The 19,519-nt window shown below is 47.7% G+C and overlaps 10 protein-coding genes across 10 annotated transcripts in view; 7 read left to right on the forward strand and 3 right to left on the reverse strand.

The window, feature by feature from the left end:
* Window positions 1-601: 601 nt before the first annotated feature.
* On the forward strand, window positions 602-2,947 carry ASPGLDRAFT_437064 (glycosyltransferase). Its single transcript, XM_022545870.1, has 8 exons — window positions 602-889; window positions 954-1,169; window positions 1,234-1,385; window positions 1,451-1,806; window positions 1,857-2,014; window positions 2,074-2,334; window positions 2,394-2,502; window positions 2,558-2,947. The coding sequence occupies exons 1-8, from the start codon at window positions 724-726 to the stop codon at window positions 2,913-2,915; spliced, it is 1,776 nt and encodes a 591-aa protein (XP_022399666.1). The 5' UTR covers window positions 602-723; the 3' UTR covers window positions 2,916-2,947.
* A 291-nt stretch (window positions 2,948-3,238) lies between these two features.
* ASPGLDRAFT_48296 (uncharacterized protein) lies at window positions 3,239-3,830 on the forward strand. Its single transcript, XM_022546870.1, has 3 exons — window positions 3,239-3,326; window positions 3,389-3,517; window positions 3,578-3,830. The coding sequence occupies exons 1-3, from the start codon at window positions 3,248-3,250 to the stop codon at window positions 3,766-3,768; spliced, it is 399 nt and encodes a 132-aa protein (XP_022399667.1). The 5' UTR covers window positions 3,239-3,247; the 3' UTR covers window positions 3,769-3,830.
* Window positions 3,831-4,264: 434 nt separating this feature from the next.
* Window positions 4,265-5,223, forward strand: ASPGLDRAFT_26597 (uncharacterized protein; the record flags this gene model as incomplete). Its single annotated transcript, XM_022543582.1, has 5 exons — window positions 4,265-4,349; window positions 4,390-4,839; window positions 4,887-4,943; window positions 4,992-5,041; window positions 5,092-5,223. 5 exons carry the CDS (start codon window positions 4,265-4,267, stop codon window positions 5,221-5,223), a joined length of 774 nt encoding a protein of 257 aa, XP_022399668.1.
* A 496-nt stretch (window positions 5,224-5,719) lies between these two features.
* On the reverse strand, window positions 5,720-9,102 carry ASPGLDRAFT_129119 (uncharacterized protein; the record flags this gene model as incomplete). Its single annotated transcript, XM_022540859.1, has 4 exons — window positions 5,720-8,457; window positions 8,522-8,672; window positions 8,714-8,924; window positions 8,984-9,102. The coding sequence occupies 4 exons, from the start codon at window positions 9,100-9,102 to the stop codon at window positions 5,720-5,722; spliced, it is 3,219 nt and encodes a 1,072-aa protein (XP_022399669.1).
* Window positions 9,103-9,969: 867 nt separating this feature from the next.
* Window positions 9,970-10,341, forward strand: ASPGLDRAFT_36442 (uncharacterized protein; the record flags this gene model as incomplete). The annotated part of the gene is made up of 1 exon (XM_022544687.1): window positions 9,970-10,341. One exon carries the CDS (start codon window positions 9,970-9,972, stop codon window positions 10,339-10,341), a length of 372 nt encoding a protein of 123 aa, XP_022399670.1.
* A 1,406-nt stretch (window positions 10,342-11,747) lies between these two features.
* Window positions 11,748-12,711, reverse strand: ASPGLDRAFT_437086 (uncharacterized protein). The gene is made up of 2 exons (XM_022545871.1): window positions 12,379-12,711; window positions 11,748-12,238 (listed from the first exon to the last, which is right to left on the reverse strand). Exons 1-2 carry the CDS (start codon window positions 12,579-12,581, stop codon window positions 11,902-11,904), a joined length of 540 nt encoding a protein of 179 aa, XP_022399671.1. The 5' UTR covers window positions 12,582-12,711; the 3' UTR covers window positions 11,748-11,901.
* Window positions 12,712-12,763: 52 nt separating this feature from the next.
* Window positions 12,764-13,759, forward strand: ASPGLDRAFT_437181 (uncharacterized protein). The gene has a single exon (XM_022545873.1). The coding sequence runs from the start codon at window positions 12,896-12,898 to the stop codon at window positions 13,493-13,495; it is 600 nt and encodes a 199-aa protein (XP_022399672.1). The 5' UTR covers window positions 12,764-12,895; the 3' UTR covers window positions 13,496-13,759.
* A 615-nt stretch (window positions 13,760-14,374) lies between these two features.
* ASPGLDRAFT_173359 (translation initiation factor eIF-2B subunit family protein) lies at window positions 14,375-16,228 on the reverse strand. The gene is made up of 2 exons (XM_022542792.1): window positions 16,042-16,228; window positions 14,375-15,992 (listed from the first exon to the last, which is right to left on the reverse strand). The coding sequence occupies exons 1-2, from the start codon at window positions 16,176-16,178 to the stop codon at window positions 14,528-14,530; spliced, it is 1,602 nt and encodes a 533-aa protein (XP_022399673.1). The 5' UTR covers window positions 16,179-16,228; the 3' UTR covers window positions 14,375-14,527.
* Window positions 16,229-16,476: 248 nt separating this feature from the next.
* On the forward strand, window positions 16,477-17,063 carry ASPGLDRAFT_67278 (GFA family protein; the record flags this gene model as incomplete). Its single annotated transcript, XM_022549113.1, has 4 exons — window positions 16,477-16,584; window positions 16,638-16,799; window positions 16,858-16,978; window positions 17,032-17,063. The coding sequence occupies 4 exons, from the start codon at window positions 16,477-16,479 to the stop codon at window positions 17,061-17,063; spliced, it is 423 nt and encodes a 140-aa protein (XP_022399674.1).
* A 1,914-nt stretch (window positions 17,064-18,977) lies between these two features.
* Window positions 18,978-19,519, forward strand: part of ASPGLDRAFT_48302 (uncharacterized protein) — a 2,098-nt gene continuing 1,556 nt past the window's right edge. Inside the window, exon 1 of the mRNA XM_022546871.1 lies at window positions 18,978-19,445. Within this exon, the coding sequence (XP_022399675.1) occupies window positions 19,059-19,445 (387 nt within the window). The 5' untranslated portion in view covers window positions 18,978-19,058. The remainder of the gene's footprint in view (window positions 19,446-19,519) is intronic.

Genomic DNA, 19,519 nt, shown 5'->3' on the forward strand with positions numbered 1-19,519 from the left:
GTACGACAGGGTTCTACGCATGTCGGCTTGGTTCGGTGCCGTTTGCCATTATTAACCGTAGACGCAGCGTCAAGCTGTATGAGCGACGTCGAGCCGTCACAATCTTCGAGGCTGCAATCTCCAAATCTCCCTTGAAGGCACTCCACGGTTGGTTCGACGGACTATAAACGCTGTGCGCGTTTTCTACTGGTTCGTCTTTTCAGGGCGTCAATTGTGGATGACTTCGCCAAATTATCCACCACAATAGGTAACTACATACATTCCAAGCTTTGAAAGATATCCTTTTTTGCGTGGGTTTATTTTTGATTAGCATGGTAGTTTAAATGTCCGAATACGAATCCGAATACGAACCCGAACCTCGCATTCCGCATGTTTCCCACCTGGGCACTCAACTCAGCCTTGGTCTTCCAAATCTACAGCACTCATCGTATTCGGCATTCGTGATCACTCTTTCAACTTTCAGAAGCGGGGACTTCTAGAACTTCAAGAGAACTTGAAAAGATTCAAACTAGCGATTTCTTCCCCCAACCTGACACTAAAATCTTTTTATAGTATATTTTTTTCACAATGAAGCTGCCTAACTGAAGCTATAGATAATATATATAAAGTTCGGATGGATCGAGTTTCTTACTAGCCTCCTCCATCTTTGCAAAACTGAATCTGAGCCATTCAAGGGAAAGGGAAAAAAAAAAAAGAACAATCAGTCCTTGTGATAGGTAAACAATGTCATCGAAACAAGAGCTCACCAGATTTGAGGATGATTTCTCTGGAAACGATTTCGACGCCGATGAGCTACCGCCGACGTATAGTTCTCTCTTCACTGAAGCACCCCTAACATCGCCAACATTCAGCAATAATCAAAATCAGCATACTCTAGCAGCCCTTGAAGGTAGTGTCGGCCCGGTGCAATATTACTTTTTGGAGAACATGAACTGACATATTTGTTACCGCAGACAGTGGCCGTTTCAGCATCGATCTGAGTGCTGGGAGTCGGACATCTGTTATTTTCCAGGGATTTTCAATCCCGGCACAACGTCCACATATGATCGACATAGTGACAACGCCAAAGTCTAAACCTGAAGTGGAAGATAATAGGGACCATATGGAAACTCCCCCTGCGACTAATGTAATTGGGCTAGATATCGTTCTGATGCTCGTTGGAAGTAGGGGTAAGCCAATCTTTCGACAAGTGACTAGACAATCTAGCAGTACTAATACACGTTATCTTTGCAGATGATGTCAAGTCCTGCATTTCAATTGGCCAGGGACTTTGCCGTCATGGACACCGAGTTCGAGTCGCAACACATTCAATCTTCTCCACGCTTGTGAGAAAGGCCGGGCTAGAGTTTTTCTCAGTCAGTAGCGACCCAGATCACCCAATGGCTGTAAGTGTTGAAAAATCAATAATAACCAACCCACAAACGTTGTTCGATGCTAAATATTGGACTAGAAACTAGATTCAGGGCTTATGCCCGGGTTAATCAGCCCAAAGAAGAGTGAAGCCATGAAGAACAGCAAAATACTTATAGACTCCCTTAAGTCTTGTTGGATTGCCTGCACTCATCCTGGGCTTTGGAAGGATAAGCCTTTCCTTGCTGATGCGATAGTAGCAACACCTCTTGCTCATGTTCACCTACACTGCGCTGAACGATTGTCGATCCCACTTCACATAATGTCTACGACCCCTTGGACCCCGACGAGGCAATTCGCACACCCTTTGGCACATGTTCAAGCAGATAGCGAGATGAATCGGGAGACGCAAAACTACCTTTCTTATTTACTGATTGAGGAATCGCTGTTGCATGAGTAAGTACGGCTATTACCATATACTAAAACTATCACTAAAAGACAACTAGGGTGTATCATGTTATTGATCATTTTCGACAAGCAGTTCTAGGCCTTCAAAGACTACCAGTAGGCGGAGGGAGCCTACTAAGGCAATTGAATATTCCTCATACCTATCTTTGCTCTTCTGCCTTGATCCAAAGACCAACTGACTGGGAAGACATGATTGGTATGAACTTTAGCACTTATCCAGCAATCTCTTCCATCTAACAAAATTGGTTCTTACAGATTTATCGGGTTATATTTTATTAGAAGGCCAGTCTTCTTATACACCATCGGAAGAGCTAGTCCGATTCCTAGAATCAACACCCGCGCCTATATTTGTCTCACTAGACGTCACATTGCTGGGAAACCTGGAAAATTTTGTGCGATGCCTTAAAGAGGCCTCGAATAAATACGGGCTGGCGTTCCTTTTACCAAGTGGATTCCGCCTAGTGAGCGGCCTCTCAGGGGCTCTGAACATCTTTGTCCTAGAAAATGTTCCGATTGGTGAGCGAACGATTCAAGATCTTCCCCCGACCCTAAGGCTTGGCTGATGATTTTTATAGAATGGCTAATGCCAAAAGTCTCCGTGCTCTTTACACATGGTGACACTGCAACAATTTCAATGGGACTGCGTCATGGAAAGCCGATGGTTTCGTTGCCACTTCTTCGAGAGTAAGTGATGTTGCTCACAATCTTGCATTCACAGCCTTGCTTACCCCCGGTCTAGTCAACCTTTCTGGTCCTCGGTGATCCACAACGCGTGCATCGGTCCAGCTCCAATTCAGGAGAAAGACTTTTCTACTGAGCCATTCGTGGATGCAGTGCGCCACTGCCTTCGGCCTGAGGTTCGAGAGGCTGTACAACACATCGGGGAACAGATTCGGCTAGAGAATGGCGTTGAATCTGCAGTAAATTCATTCCACCGCCATTTCAATTGGGATGAACTTCAATGCAGCATCACTAAAGCCGATCCTGCGGTCTATCGGCTGCGTGAGAAGCCAACAATCAAGCTATCTACTGTTGCTGCAGCTGTACTGATGAGGTCCAAGGCAATACGAAGGTCAGAATTGGAATTGTATGTATGATCCTATGATGCAACCTTCAAAATCACGTCCCTAAAAACGAACTTGAATAGGATTAAGCGCAAACCACAAAGCACCGAGAGTGAACAAGAAGTTGTTGTTATCGAAAAAACGGGATCTAGCCTTGTTAAGGTCAAGTCTGTTAGCAAGAGCCTCATCAAAGCTACTGTTAAGCCAACAATCTCGCACATCTCAGATGCGTGTAGCTGGCGAGAGGTGAGGAAATTTGTCATCACATTCATGTTATTTTCTAACCATTTTTGCAATACCTTTAGGCTCAGGTCGATTCAGATACCAAAACGGAAAACAGGAAGATCGAGTTATCAAAAGCAGACATGGCCGTGAAAGTGGCTAAGACAGTGGGCTTTGGCTCGGCAGTGTTTTGTGGGAAAATTGCCGCTTTGCCATTCAAGAGTAAGTTCATCAACATCTAATTCCCTTCTCTTTACACACGCAAAGTACTAAACTAGGAACAGCTGTGTGGTATATGGGTGAAACTGCATCTTATGGAATACGAAGCCTGAAGGGGGCCGATCATCATGACAAAGGACTTGCGACTATGGATCAGCAATATGAAGCAACGGCATTGCAAGAATACACCTTAGGTAATTAAATCGGCCTTTGAAACCATACAAGGACATGCTGACGAAAGCTCTCTTCGACAGAAAGCAAATCAAGATCTGAGCATTCTATGCAGAATGCCAGCTCAGATAATCAGGTCGATCAGCGGCTAGTTGAAATGATAGGCATGCTTCAAAGAAAGCGTGGAACTGAAGACAAGAGGTTCATGGATCCAGATTTTGGGCGAATGATAGTGTCTGAGTTCGAAGTTCTGTGCAGGCCCAGCTGGAAATGATTCCACGACTGGGCCAAAAACTCAGTGATCGGGTTCAATACGCCACAAAACATGAATTATTTATGTCCGGAATGATTGTTTTTTTAGGTCATTGCCGTCTCCATTACTATACGTCTATGCTTTGTTTTAGGATTATATGATCGAATGTATGTAACAGCTAGTGAGACATTAACTATTAATCCCGCGATCTCGACTACATAGCGCGCGAGACAGCAGATCTGATTACCGTACCAAAGTACGTAGTGGTGTCGTTCAAAAGCGATGGGTCGAGGCATTATTATTATTATTATTATTGTTCATACACGCATCTGTCAGCCCTGTAGGCCGAGTGGCGGCCGGGTAAGCCACCGTAGTGGTAGTCGCTATGTACATCGTCGCCTTTCTATACCTATCCTGACATCTTATTCCGCTTGTTGTATGTCCCGTGCTGCTGATTTCGTACTGCTGTTTCCATGGCCATGAAGGTTCATGGGTGCATCTGTCACTGGGCCAAATCATGCATTTAGCGTCACTGGCTCCGGCAGCGATACTTACCAAGGCCATTTGGTATCTCCTTCTAGTTCTGGCTCTGGCTCCCTCGTGTACGTCGTTGATCCGCATATGGCTCTAATGTCACGCCAGGTGAAAAATGGTTTTATGTTTTGGTGGATCATGAATATACCTATTCGTCTTCTTCTTGCAGCAGTGGTGATGCCACAGGTGCTATCAGAGGTGGTGGTTCTGGAACTTCGGTCTCCCACACATACACCGATTACACTCAGAATGCAGCCGCTTGTCTCGTCTTCCTAAATACCTTTTCGGGCGAGGGGGCAGATCGCGGTGAGATCTCTAATGCTTACCAGGACTCTATGGTGAATTCGGCGTGGTTGTTGACGAGAAGAGTGGAAACTCCATCAACTGTTCATGTCCTTCCACATGTAGACTTAGTTGTCAGCAGTCTCGCTAAGATTTTCTCGGGAGACTGCAAGGTTATGGGTGGGAGCGCTATCTTGGGCCCCGAAGGAAGGTACTACCAGCAATTGAAGAGTGCTTTCGAAGCAGATTACGAGGACAACTATTGGGCCGAGGACAGTATGTTCATGAAGCGCAATAGCCGTGACTTTGTGACTCGGATCAAGAAATCAACGACAATTCCGAAGTCAGACATACAATGCAATATCCCAAGACGATCAAAAGTGAGCCTTGCAAGTAGTCATATTCGCATTACTTAGCATTCAAAGTAGACTTGCTCTTCAGTGAATATCAGGAGTCAAGAAGATGTTATGGCCTCTTGGTAAGTCCAACCCCGTGAAGTCTATTCAGGTTCCTGTGTCATGGTTTTAGCATTTATTGGTGTTGAGCTCCATGGGCATCCGGATAGATCGACTCTTGGTTGGATCCCCGTTTTATGCTTTGAAATCTCCAAAAGACCGTGGTTCGAGTCTGATCTGGTTGCGTCAACGATCGAATTATTAAGTCTCATACATTGCTGAGATCTGACGCGTTTTCCCTTTTCCATATTTCTGTTTGATGCACACCTTATCGATACAAATATACCGAATTCCGAGGCGTATGACAATTTCTACTGCATCTCTGAGCACTTGTGGCTTTGGGTGGCTTTCTTCAATTCTTAGCTGATCACCCGCGTTGGCACGGGAATCTCCCCACGCCTAACTCAATGCAATATGTTTGCAGTTTTTTTGTTGCCTTGGCCAATTTGTCTTTCCTGTCGGTTCTTCTCAGAACCTCGTACTTTATGCATTGGGTAAATTAAACATACACAGGATGTGCCAATCTGAAAACATAGTTGTAGGCTTTTCGCAATATTAGGATATGCCAGTTATTGTTAAGGTTATAACCCTCGCTGACAGATCCATTCTAGATGGTTGCAACTCAAAACATCTTCCTTCTCTTTTACCAAAAAAAAAAAAAAAAAAAAAAAAAAAAAAAAAAAAAAAAAACTTGTGAACAGCTAGGGAGTACTCAACTGAACCAAGCTCCTGAAAGACCTCAAGAGCCGGGCAGCAGCTTTATGTCCGTTTTGCTCCGCAAGCTCTACGGCCCTTTGATATTGCTGTTCACCATCACCGACAATTAACGCCCCTTCATCAAGCAGCATCTGCAACAGATCAATTCGACCATGTTCTGCCGCTCCCTGTAAAGCCGTACGTCCGTTGAATCTGGCAGGGGCTTCGTTGATGTCCGCACCCAGGTCGATTAATCTTCGAGCAATACCAACGTATCCCTGAAATGCTGCAATTTGTAGAGCTGTGGCACCCCCGTCCCTAGCAGGAGGGCCGTCAACCCTAGCCCCATGTTGCAGAAGCATTTTGATGAGTTCCATGTTTCCTTTCTCAACTGCATGTTGTAGCGGTGTCCGGCGACGAGCACCATCGCCTAGGTAATCCACATCGACAGATTTGGCGAGGAATTTTGCCACAGGAACTAGCTGCTCTTTGACCGCTGCCTGGAGAGGGGTGAAGATTTCGTACTGTTCATTCCTTGTTTCACTATCTTCGTCTTCGTAATACATATATCTGATGGCGACTTCTTGGCGCAGGTCAGGGCCACATGTTAGCAAGCTGTCGACAAGGTCGTGTTCATTTAAACCGATTGCAATGACTAAGGCACGGCCGGTCAGCCTAGGGTCCCAAGCGGTCCACTGAAGAAGAAAGCCCAGAGCCTCTTTGCCCATAGCCTCTTTGCCCATTACAACCGCAATTTCAAGGGCCGATTGCGGAGGCTCCAAGTCGAAGTCGTCTAGATCCCAGGTGTCCTGAAACAGTTGTGGTGCTCCAGTGGGGTCCACATTTGCCTCTCGAAGCACTTCTAGGCATTTCATATTATTGAGCACCGCAACTCCCACCGCAGTCGGGGCGCTTCCGCGGAACCCAGGCAGTAGGCGTTGAAGAAATTCAGTATTATCTCCACAATAGTTCATTGCGTCCGCAAGATCGCCTTCTGTGACTTTAGCGCCACGGCTCAAGAGAGTCTCTGCGAAGACAAAGTTGCGCGTCTGTATTGCCGCTCCCAGGGGGGTTTTTGCCCACCTGGAGTCCTGGGAATCTGTAAGTCCTTTTGCCAGATCGGCATCATACTCAAGCAGGTACTGGCAAAAATCATCATCTCTGGCTAATAATGCGGCCGCCAAGATCTCCGGTCCAGAGGTCTGCAAAATTCTTTGCAAAACAGTACGTTGCTGCAGATACATCGCAGTATGTAGGTTCCCAATGCGCCTTAGCTGTCCTTTCAGCACTCTAGCGCCTGCAGCCAACAGCTTGTCGATCAATAATGTGTCCCCAATTTCAATGGCTGCCCCGAGGACAGTACCGGGAGGTTGGCTGTATTCGTCATTCAGTCTTGCACCAACTTTGATCAAGAGCTCAACCAGATCAGATTGCTTCTCCATTATAGCAACAAGAATTGCTGAGGATGCGCGCTTTGTGTCAGACGAAGGCCTGTCAAGTTGAGCACCATATTCGATCAACACTCGCCACAGGCTCGGGTTCTTCTTCTTCGTGGCACGTTCGAGCAATGTCATGTTACCCTGCCCATCAGCAACCTCAACATCTACCCCTGCTTGGAGCAAAGTCCAGGTAATTTCAGTATTGCCGGTCTCTACAGCTAGCGCGAGTGGCGATACATAGGGAAAGTCGTCAAACTTGGGGTTGACGTTCCGACAGGCACACAGTAGGGACTGTACCACCCGAAGACCAGACTTGACCGCAATTCCTAGCACTGTGGTGACAGCCAGGTCATTGTCAAAGTCAATGTCAACTAATTCGTTTATCTCGGCGCCTCTCGCGAGTAGCAGGACTATCATTGCAACATTTCTATGTGATACAGCGCGGGTGAGAGCACTAGGATCCTGCCACCCAGTTCGCTCGTTCACATTAGGACAAGCATTGATAACGTCCCTGACAAGGTTGTCAATGGTTCTGTAGGTGGCAATAGCAGAAAGACACGATGGTGTTACTATAGCTCCGTGATCTAGGAGCACTCGTGTGATCTCATCATTCCTTTCGTCAATAGCAAGCCCCAGAGCGGAATGCTCATTGTGCGAGAGGTTTACATTTGCCCCATATGATAGAAGAAGTTGCATGAGCTCTAGGCCCTCATTATCCGAAATTGCTGAGGCAAATTGCAGGGAGCTCAGAGGGCCGTGACGGATGGTGTCGACTGTTGCATTTACATCCATTCCTGCCTCGAGCATCATTTTCACAGTGTCCACATCGACTAATCTTATAGCACTTGCGAACAGCTTCTCTGCAATTGCGCCGGCCGTCGGTTCGTGAGTCGATAACAACATTTGAAGATGCTTGACGTTGTTCCACCCAGACTCGTTAAACGTTTCCATGACACGTTCGTCATCGTATAGCATACTATCTTCGGACCGTCCACCAGGTGCATGTGAGACGAGGTTATTGGACAACAGAAACAGCTCGAGAGTCAGACGGTCTCTGCCATTTTGCTTGGAATCGCTCAAATTGGACGACAATTCAAGGTGTTCCCCCTCAGACTTCTCTGGCATCAGAATCATCAAAGCTGCCGCAGTTCGGGAGCTACTGTATATGTTCTGGGGGCTGTTGAGTCTATTCCATGGTACTATCGAAGCCAAGCGTCGCATAAGCTCCCGGCTGGCAGTGTGAGAGGGCACATCGAGCTCCCGAGGTGAGGGTACCGTAAGCGAGGACGACGGAGAGGGTGCATCTGCAAAAAGAGAGTTAGGGTCAATCCATCTTGAAGATAAAGTGGTGACTGCTGACTATCATACCTTGACTCATTTCAGGCCTTAGTAGGCTGATGAATCGCAGCCATGGAAGAGAGGCGTTCCACTTAAGACGCATCCCTGGTGACACCGGGGTGCAGACAACCACTCCTTCTGGGGTAGCCGGCGACGGAGCTTGCAATGAATTAGCGATGTACTGGGCAAGTCTATTTGAGTTTCCATCTTACCACCAGGGACTATGTCCATTGTCGATACAAAGGCCTCCCTGTACTTTGCTTTCCTGATCTTTTGAGGCCGAAGCTGGATACCACCGATGTGAACCTCGCTTTCTTTTTCGTCATTTCGTTTTCTTTTCTCTGTTCGTCGCCCGATAAACTCCCAATCGGCTACTCGTGTTTGGTTTTTGCTGAGACCCCATTTCGCGAGTTGCCTTTGGTATTGTGATGGACTATTTCCTGTGTGAGTTGAGTGAACCGCGACCGATCCGGTGCTCTGCACGAAACTTACGACTTGTCAAAGTCGTACATGGACGCCATGTAATCCTTGACTTGACGCAATGTCTTGTTTTCATAACAATAGAGACGCTCGATTTCCGGCTTAAAAGGTTCCCATTCTTCACCCGCCATGGCTGGTAATTGCGAGAGTTGACGTAAAGTAGACACCGAGTGAGATCAGGAGAGACCAGGATCGGGGGAGACCCCATTATAAGGGACACGAAACGAGGCTACATGTAGATCGTCAATCAGCCAGGCAGCCAGGCAGCCAGGCAGCCAGGATGCACTATGTATAACGTAATCCATTGCGTCAATCACCCAGCGGCTCTGCGGTGCTTTTATAGTAAAACCCAAGTCATTTCCAGTCAGGAAATTAATATAAAAAGGAAGGAGAAAAGAGTGAGAATTAAATAGTTCATCTAAGATGAAGGGAATTTAGTGGCAGCAGAAGTCAGAGTCAGCTCAAGCTGCTTGATAAAGAGGAGCATCATTCATGGCCTCACAGGCCACAAAGTACGGTAATTATAATGGCGATAATAGACATAATAAACTTTAATGCCCCAGCAGACAACTTAGTTCATAGTTAGTTAGTCGCTTGATGTCTTATGTCAGACAACCCGGGACACTCATTGGTCAATTCGCATACATCGGTATCCACCGGTAGCACAGCAGATGTACTACGTATGTATTTTGGGCGTGTTCATTTCTTGGATCTCTGGCTGACGGCCCTCATTGGGCCCTTCTCAAATATCGTCTCCATAATGTATATAGCCCCACCGGCATGGATGATAATCTTCCACCCTAAAATCATCTGGGCTCAGTGGAATAGGGAGAGGAAAACTACACCAAGGCGGTACTCGAAGAATCGTCGTTGATAACTCTGTAGTATATATTTGACCTCTCATCCCCCGATGAAATGCAGTCTTCAGGCCCTCAAGAACCTTCGCTCTAGGGCATCCATACGCCTTTATTGCTTGAATTAATTTTCCGAAGCTCATCATGGCTCGGCCCGTCGACCAATCTCGCTGGAACCAGGACCGTATCTACTACGGGTACCATTCAGTAGATCCCTCGCCCTTAGTCGCCCTCCCCCAGCTTGACTCTGATCTTAGTTGGGGATCACCTACCGATAGGGTGCATCCTTGGGCATGCCATCACCCCGACTGTCTCTCTTGCCGCGCCATGTCAGCTAGCGCCGCCAGTCCGGTTACCGGCCCGAACCTCGCAGACCCGGACCATTCAGATGCGATCGCCACCTCCGCCACCCATCAGCCTTCGGTGGAAGGCAGCGTCCACCAGGAACAGAAGTCCCAGCCTCAAAACAAGAAGAAAAATACCAGACAAGCCCCAGAGTACGGCACTTTCCCGTAAATTCCCATACATATAACATGCAACCGTATCTGTCAACTGACTACTTTAAGCTATCTTCCGGCTACTCCCTTGCAATGCAAATGGGAAGGTTGCCGCTATTCGGGCTATTTCAACCGTGAGCACGAGCTCATCCGACACCTTCGGAAAATTCATATCGCTCCCCGAACTCATCACTGTCCTGTGGACGATTGCGCCAAAGTGTGTAATCGGGGAGACAACCTACTGCAGCACATGAAGAACCGCCATGGGCTCGGCTAGACGAGTGACTCGGGCTTGATTCCTTAAATCTGAGCCCTCCCGGTGTTTTTGTTTTTGTTATCCTTTCCGCTTCTTTATCGTTTACATTTTTGCTTCTTTTCTTTTCTTTTCAAAACTGCAGTTATGGGAGTATGTGGGTGTTTCACCAGGAGAGTTGACATCAGTCTTAATGACTTTGTTTGCATATATACATGTGTCTGTTAACCAACGCTTTTATCACTCCCGATCTTGTCAAGACCCATTATGATTGCTATTTGTTACGATAAAGTCGGGCTTAACCACTGCATCCAAATATATTCGATCATTCTATCCTGACATCTGCGCCGCGTAGTGACATTTCCACGCCAGTACAAAACCGACACTTCGTTCTAATATGCGACCGCAGATTCATAGAAACCACTGCATTTGCAACGCTTGTCATTCCTATGTCTTTTTCCCACTGATATGAAGAACGTTCCCTTACTCCTGTCACGGAGCTCAGCTAGAATAATGGAACATCCTTCTCATGGGTTCTAGCTAGGTAGCTATCGACGAGAATAATTGACATGAGGAAGAAAGGAGGCAACGCTGTACTTATCAACAAAGCAAACTTGATGAAGATCGGATGAATATCGGACCGATCTAGCGAGCCCGGAGCGGTTCCATCACACAGCGATGAAAGGCTCCTAGTTAGTTTAGCAAGCACTCTGTGATAACTTCAATACTACGTATATTTTCTACTGCGCGATACCATTGTTATATCTCTTGGCTGTCATATAGGCCTCGTACGGCTATCCGGACAATCGGCACTGCTGCCCCGAAGCTTCCCCGTTTCAAAACTGATAAGGAATAACGTCGGACCGACTAGACGAGTTCCGACTGGCCGATAACTATAGGCCAGCGTGTATGCGCAATTAGATAGACAAGCACTCAAGCACTTGTGTACACGCATATAGACGAGAATATATCAATCTCTTCGTTCAAGCTAGACTTCTCCATATACGACCTCGCTAGTCGCGGATAATCGACATCTCCGGACCTCCGGCCCCCGATCCCCATTTCATCGGTTATGAGCCCGGGCCTGCCCAAGATATTTAGATATATCAACGCCTAACCAGCATGTGGCATCCTGGGGGGCTCTATACTCGCTCCACATCGAACTATAGACCGATCGATACAATCCCGATTACATATCTCACCCTCGAATAACTCCCTACGTGATTATCGGCCAATAATCTGCTCAGCGGAGCCTTTTGGGTTGTGAGAAAGTCATTATGGCAGGGTCTAGTAAAACAGAGACTTCTGCTGAGGGCACGCCTCTGCCTAGATCACCAGATAGAGCGGTGGTGGAGCCTGCGATAAAGATATACCCATTCTCGATTGACAAGTTGGATGAGGATAACGCTCGTTATTGGTTCCATGCCATAGAGAAGCAGATGAGGCTTCAGTATTGTTGGCAAGCGATCCAATATTATCAGGACATAGGCGATCAAGAGTACAATGCCGTTCTAGGGCGGAACGCAAAGTGGTGATGATGATAGTGATGATGCTAGTGCTAATGGTGGCAAGCATCAAGGTGGTTCCAAAGGCCAAAAAGGTGGCCGGAATCGAGACCGGAATTTGAAGGGCCAGAAACTGGTGAAACAAAAAAGCCGATCCACTGAAGACCATGAGGATTCATTAGGTGATATCTCTGAGGAGGAATATGGCCCGCGTGTGATAGAAACGCCGAAGGTGCCAGATGATCCAGAAGAACCTGAGATAGTGGAATATGCAGCGTTCATTAGGGAAGACGCTTACCGAGCCAATGACGATCCAACGAGATGGTGCTTTGACAGTGGAGCAACGAGTATGTGTACAGGGAATAAGGAGATCTTTGAACACATGGATAAATGCCGTGGAACTCTCATTATCGCGAGCGGCATGTGAATGCCCATCAAGGGGCGTGGAATAGTGAAGTTCAGCCTACCAAAGGGCTCGGAAGCGAGATTGGGAAGTGTCATATATGTACCAGGACTAGAAGAGAATCTATTGTCCCTGGAGGCACTTCATCTCGCTGGATTTGAATCGAGGGGCTAAACTATTGTAGCCATCGACGAGAATATCGAATCTGGGGAAGAAGAAGAAAAGGAAATCTGTCACGGAGCTCAGCTGGGATAATGGAAGATCAACTCATGTGCTCTACTACCTAGGTAGCTATCGACGAGAATAATCAACATGAGGAAAGAAGAAGAAGAATGATGTGCCATCAGCGTTGACGAGACTTATATCCCTTGCTTCCAGCACGTGAGAGGTATACATGTGACCAGACTGTCACATGACATATGGTATGGTTTCTGAGCATTTTGCTCGAAAGCATCAGCTGGAGCGTATATCTATCAAACCACGAGCCATCAATGACTACAAGGGCCCAACGGACGATTGCATAAAGGAGGTAGCAAAAATCTCATTAAATGTAGGAGGGAATCACCAAGACACCACATGGCTATATGTCGTTCCTAAATTGGGTAGAGGACTCAACATGATTTTAGGTCTTGCATGGATGGACGACCAACAAGTGTATATTGACTCAAATGGCCCGAAGTTGCGCTTTGCGAATGGCATTGTTGTTAGCAACGTGGAAGACCAACCTCGAATGGATATCCAGCCCATTGGGGCGAATGCCTTTGCACTATGGAACCGGCAGAAGAAAAAGGACAACAGTATACAGGTTTTTGCTGCGAGTTTAAAGGATGTTGAGAAAGCTTTACATGTCAAAAACGACAAGAATAAAGTCGCGCGCCATGTCGACTTCACGTGCCAGCGTATTGTGTTCAAAGTGTTTGTGGGGCCGGGTGAAATAAATCTTCTGGATCCTGGCCTTGGATCCCATGTGGGATTTGCCGGACTTCCCATTCGAGAACAAGAATGCCGCTAGCCGCCGGTCGAGTGGGTTGTGGTTCTGGAGATATGCTCTCCGATTGAGAAGCACCAGGGGAGAAAAGATTTACCGCAAATATTTCTCGTTGATGCAAATGGTAGCGTATAGCCAGGGAAATAAAGCCCAGTGAAGATTTCGAATCCCTGACCTAATCTTGGTCGAGGTCCTCATAATGGCACCACGCCAAATCGTCAGAATTTTCCATCCTCCTCTATAGCCCAATAATTATTATATCCACCGTCGTTCTCGACATGCACCCGATTAAGCATTCTTGGGTGTTCCTCCGGGACTGTTTCGTTGAAGTTGCCTGTCATTGCTTGGGCAAAGGCTTTGAAAGTTTCGTCGGGTGAGCTCCTGAACCTATTCTCCACGAATTCTGTCACTGGTCTAGGAGCCAAGCGAGAGCATACCAGATCACTGGCTCCTGGCTGCGTATAACACGGATGATCGCTTCATGCACCGGGTCGCTCATGTGCCCATAGTATTTTCAATTTGATCTCTGAAAGGCTCTTCCTTGACATTATTATCACTTCGTAGTGTCATCGTCAAATCTGGTGATATGTATTCTTCGGCTTCTCGTCTTCGACATATTACGGGACATGGGGACTTCCCAGTCCAGAGAAAAAGCGCCGCTTAGGACCTCTCGAGGTACAGGCATGTCATGAGCACTAGAAGGCTGAGGAACCCCAGGAGAGGGGAGCATAGCTTGTCCGCTGGTCTAAAGAAAAGCGTAAGTGACAGCTGTGCGTCAACTTGCGCCAGAGATTCAACTCATTGGCGTAGATTTTCTGGCATTAGAAACTGGAGCATGTCACTTTCAAGACAAGGGCACTACACCGCCACTGAACGGGTGGTTAAACCAATATAATCGATCTTCTTTGGTTGCCATATGCTATATTGGTGCTTTATAGGATGGAAGTCCGCTACTGGAAGAAAGGAAGCGAGGATAATATTTTTGACCACGGGGGATTCACTTTGGCGTCCAACAGTATTCACCACTTGTATATGTCTTGAAAGCTCGGTTCCGATCTATAATTCACCAAAATACCGCTTCATCTCTCCTCCCAGTCGCCGTGACTGGTCCCGAATGCTGTCCTTATCCAGGACACCTTGCTCACAAACCAAAGCGTCCACGAGAGCTAACGGAACCCATTCAAAGTATACATTCTTCACTTCCACGCGGGCATTGCTATCATTAGCCTTGCTTGCATTGAGACCGTCTTTCAAGACAGAAAGGCCCTTGACGCCCTCACTATTCCACCCATTCACAACCTCCATCAGATCGTTCTCTTCCTGGAGTGAATGCGACTCCTCCCCATTTAGTCCTATCTTCTCCAAGTCGCTTAGCACAATTACCTTGACCGAGGGCTGAGCGTGCTTTGCACTGAGGATAGCGGGTAAAGAGCCGGTTTTGTTACTGATGCCTTTGGTAGGGGAAATGCGATCTGCGCCTAATAGGACGAAATCGACGTCTGTTGCGGCGATGGCGGCGGAGGCGTCGGTGTAAATCTTGATTTCGAGGTTTTTGTTCTGCGAGGATGCTGGGAATCGGGATTTGAATTGGGAATATAGGGAGGATGCGATAGTGACTCCCTCGTAGAGAGGTCGGGATTCGAGGACGCGAAGCTCAAGGGCTTTCACGTTTTCCAGAGTTCCAAAGGCGTCTAGGATGCTGTCTCGTATGGTAGAACTGGCGGAAACAGTCATAATAGTGATCCTGTTCTTCTCCTGCTGGTTGTCCGATGAGGAGCAGTTCGACTGTAGATACGAGACAAGAGCGTCTTTGATCTTCTTCGCTTGACACTTGCGCTCACTCAGGTGGTGGTCGATTGCCCCAAGTATACGGTCCCATTTCGCTTCCTCGTTCGTCTGCTGCTGCCGTATTTCGTCGATATCACCCAGTATCGAGATAAGTGCATTCGTGATCGAAGTCCCCATACTCTCGCGGCCATTATTTCCCAAATGCCACGCAGCCATGCGCACCATCGTCCACCACTCGTCATCAATTCCATCACGCGTCTGCACAACGTCCCGAAACACCGTCAAGGCGACCGCTGTCAACTCCTGCGACCCGCTCTGATGATCCATCTGCAACCTCTCTAATCCGGCCGCCAGCACCTCTGCCGTACGCTCATTCATCTCGCCCTCGAACCAAATCCGGCGTAGACTCTCATGCAGCCGCGGCACACCTCCGAACTCTTCATTGTCGACTATGCTGTCCAGGTCGAACCATTGCCAGCCTTCGTGTTCCCAATCAGTTTTGATTGCTTTCTCACCTAATCCCCCTTCGCTGGTGCCCTTGAGATGGAAAGCGAAGGGATGGATGGTCCATTCGCGGTTAACGGAGGGGTCCGTGAAGGAGAACGGCTTGCCGGTGCGCCAGTAGGATAACGAGGTGGAGTTGAGAGAGGTTTCTTCGGAAAGTTCACGCCATGCTGCTTCGAGAGGAGATTCGTTGGGGTCGATGCTTCCGGAGATTGGTGCTAGGTGGTGGCTTTAAATATTAGAGTGCGGTACTTGATACGGGGTGATGGAGTACTCACCGGTATGTCCTCACTTTGTCACTGCGCCGGAACAGCGCAACTTGGGGTTTTTTCTGTCCTTCATCCGGGGATTTGAAGATAAATGAAGAGACAACGGCGCGTCTTGTGGGAGGCTGGGATGGGTTTGGTGTTGCCATTTCCGACAATGGCACGATGGTTGATGTGTAGATGTGGTGGGATGACCCGCGATGGCGGCGGATACGATGACCCCGCGGGTCTTTATCGGATGGTATGCCGCTGTACCCTGTAACGATTCAAAGAAAGCAGATAGCACTATCATAAGGGAAGAGAAACAAAGTCCATCATGGTCACATCATGGTCGTATTCTAGAAGATAAAAACATCAAGGCTACATGATGTCAGTGCCATTATATATATTCATGCATTCGCCCTAGTACCAATTGCACCCATATACAAAAACACAAGGACATTACATATGCCTCGATACACAGGATCCTGCTTCTGTCGCCAGATTCAATACAGTCTGGATCTCTCCTCTCCAGACGACGCTAGAACGTCTCTTTGCCATTGCCGGAATTGCAAGGTCAGCACAACCCAGTCTCAACCAATACAGCATAAAACTAAGAATCGGAATAGAAAGCATTCGGAACAAACTATGGCTTGACTTCCAAGATTCCCAAAGACGCCATTGCTGTCACGGCCGGGAGACCCAAAGAACATGCCGCCGATAATGGCTCGGGCATGGTGATCCATCGGGAATTCTGTGATAACTGTGGGAGTTTTATTTTAGAGTATGGGGTGAGTATATCTACTTCTTTCTACATTGCACGCAAATGTCTAACTCAATTGGCCTTAGGACGCTGTTAAAGAGCAGTTTCGGTACATCTGTGTAGGGTCACTCGATGATCCCGAAGTATTACCACCCAAGGGAGAATTCTTTTGCTCGTCGAGGGCGAGTTGGATGCCGGAGGTTCCAGGTAAGTTCACTCCTTAGTATGGTTGAGTGCTATTCCAGATATTGACTCGTTAGATGTATTTCACAAGCAGCAGATCAAAGAGTAACTACTTCTCGTCTATGATGTACCATACCATGTACTATACTTTTGTATACTATACTCGATTAGCATCGTTCAATCCCTCTTCATTTGCTCTGATTATACGGCTAGAGGTCTATGAAAATTTTGCAGGAGTGATAGGGCATTCTTTCATCTTCATCGCGTCCTACCAGCATGTATCGATCACTACCAGTAGCATATAGTGATATTGCTCAGGTCATTCCTTGCGAGCTTACAACCGAATAGCATATCGCTCTCAATCAATCCAAACAGTCTCCGGCTAATTCGGCTCTATTGGGATGTCTCGATGATGATATACCGCCCTATCTATTTTTGGCGTGCAGTGTGTTGTTACTGAGTTGTCAGTCTTGTCCTTCCCCATACTCTCTGTACAGTATACTACCTTCTATTATTGTAGAAATATGCACAATAAGCTCTATAGCAGTGGTAAAGGCAGAATTCGATGGAATATTACCCTGCACTCATAGCGTGATCGTCCCGTGATCGCTGTTGCATATCCAACTTCACCGTTATTCGCCATGTATACCCCGGATCTAGCGCCTACAGCGTACATCGCAGTTGCCCAAAAGAGGTCGTCGGCTAACAACCCGAGCTCCCTTGACACAGTACCACAGCTCTTGACGTGGTCGAAAGCTCCCGTGATCGGATTTTCCAGTCAGTAGTCCGTAGACACAGGCCGCGACGCAAGCAATAATTGCTCAATGCGACACATTCCATCTCAATGACGACTCAAACAATACCAATGAGATATGCCATGCTAGCAGACGATTTCAAATCGGGATGAATTTGAGAGTAAGGGCGAAAGCTTTATTCAGCAGACGCGTTATTCTGTCTTCCCCAGGATCGTCGTGGATGGGATGCAAACCGCTCATCTCACCGCAATGCGTATATGTGATCTCCGATGCAGTGTGTAGGATCTGATGCATGATTATTGCCTTGTGGCCGCCACAATTACCATATCGTATGCAAACGCTTAACGAGGCTCATATGCACCATGCATGTCGATTCTTGTGCGTAGTAGGTCAGAACTAACTACCGGAAAACTCGACGAAAAACCGAATCGGGGTTGAATCTCCATCCCTACTATGACCTATCTAATAGTCAATTTGTTGATACGCAATTAAGCCATAAATGATCTCAACGGGCGAATATTCCCGAATTCGGATTCGAATTGAGATTGTATGCATGATGATGTAGCATCTTGACATGCGTGGTTAGTGCAGACCGACTTTCTTTTCTTAGCCTCGTGCATATGCATCCATCGACAAGATAGGACGACAATTCGCTGTCTACCCAGAGTTCTTCTTTGAAATAATTCTCCCCATACATAGTACATCCGAGACATCTCAAAAAAAAAAAGTTTATGCGCCAAACTGTAGGGCTTCATGTAGACAGCAGTTGACAAGGGATACCTTAGGCGATCCTCGGATTACACGGCACCCATGACTTTTTGTCATCACGATAGAAATGCAGTGCTTGGGGTGCATGCATGCACGAGGAGAAGCCATCCCTTGTAGCTGACCGGTCCATCGGACAAGCGACACTGGACGTGCCTGGGCTGGGACATTCAAGCACTTGGATAGCACCGTACTAGTGCTGGAAAGGGTTATTGGCTCATTGTGGGCCATGATCCGCGTAGATGCAATAAAGCTCGGAGATATGTGTCCTACCCAATAATTTGGTCACGAACACCGAGCATCGCAGAGCTTTGGATCCCACGATTCCTCCACGCATCAACATATGCAAGGGGAGTACAGAGGCGACGACAGCACACAATGGCCAATGAGATGCTATTGCATCTATCCAACATGAGTCTTGGGACGGATTTCGCTGAAGCAGAATGTTATAAATACCTAGTCCTGCTCGCTTGAATCGATGAACAGACCAGAACAATCCATCTCCATCAAACCAAAAAGAACAATATTCTTCTCTTCTCTTCCTTTTTCAACCCTCCAAACCTCCTTCTCGACCTTTCGTCAAAATGCGTTTTTCTACCGTTATCCCCAGCGCCCTTGTCGGCCTTGCAAGCCTCTCGGCTGCCGCACCTACCAAGAACATTCCCAGCGAAGGTGCCGTTGCAGACGTTGCAGACGCGGCCGACGCAGCGAACGTTGACAACATCACCAAGCGTGCTGAGGACGCCGCCAACGACGAGCAGAAGAACCAAAATGACGACTACTTCGTCAACCCCGCTTCTCCCGCCGGCCAGCGCCAGCCCGGCTTCGGCCAGTCCGGCTACAACGCTGGTGCTGGCGCTGGTGCTCCTGGCTTCCACCAGCCTGGATACGCTCCTCGTCCCGGCTACGCCCCGCGCCCCGCCCCGTACGGCGGATTCGCCAAGCGTGACGAGAACAGCGGCGAGTACTTCGTGAACCCCCAGCACGGCCAGGGTGGTTATGGTCGTCCTCAGGGCTACGGCCGTCCTGGATACGCCCCGGGTAC

The sequence above is a fragment of the Aspergillus glaucus genome (genome assembly GCF_001890805.1).
Source record: "Aspergillus glaucus CBS 516.65 unplaced genomic scaffold ASPGLscaffold_13, whole genome shotgun sequence".
NCBI classification, from domain to species: Eukaryota; Fungi; Ascomycota; class Eurotiomycetes; order Eurotiales; family Aspergillaceae; genus Aspergillus; species Aspergillus glaucus.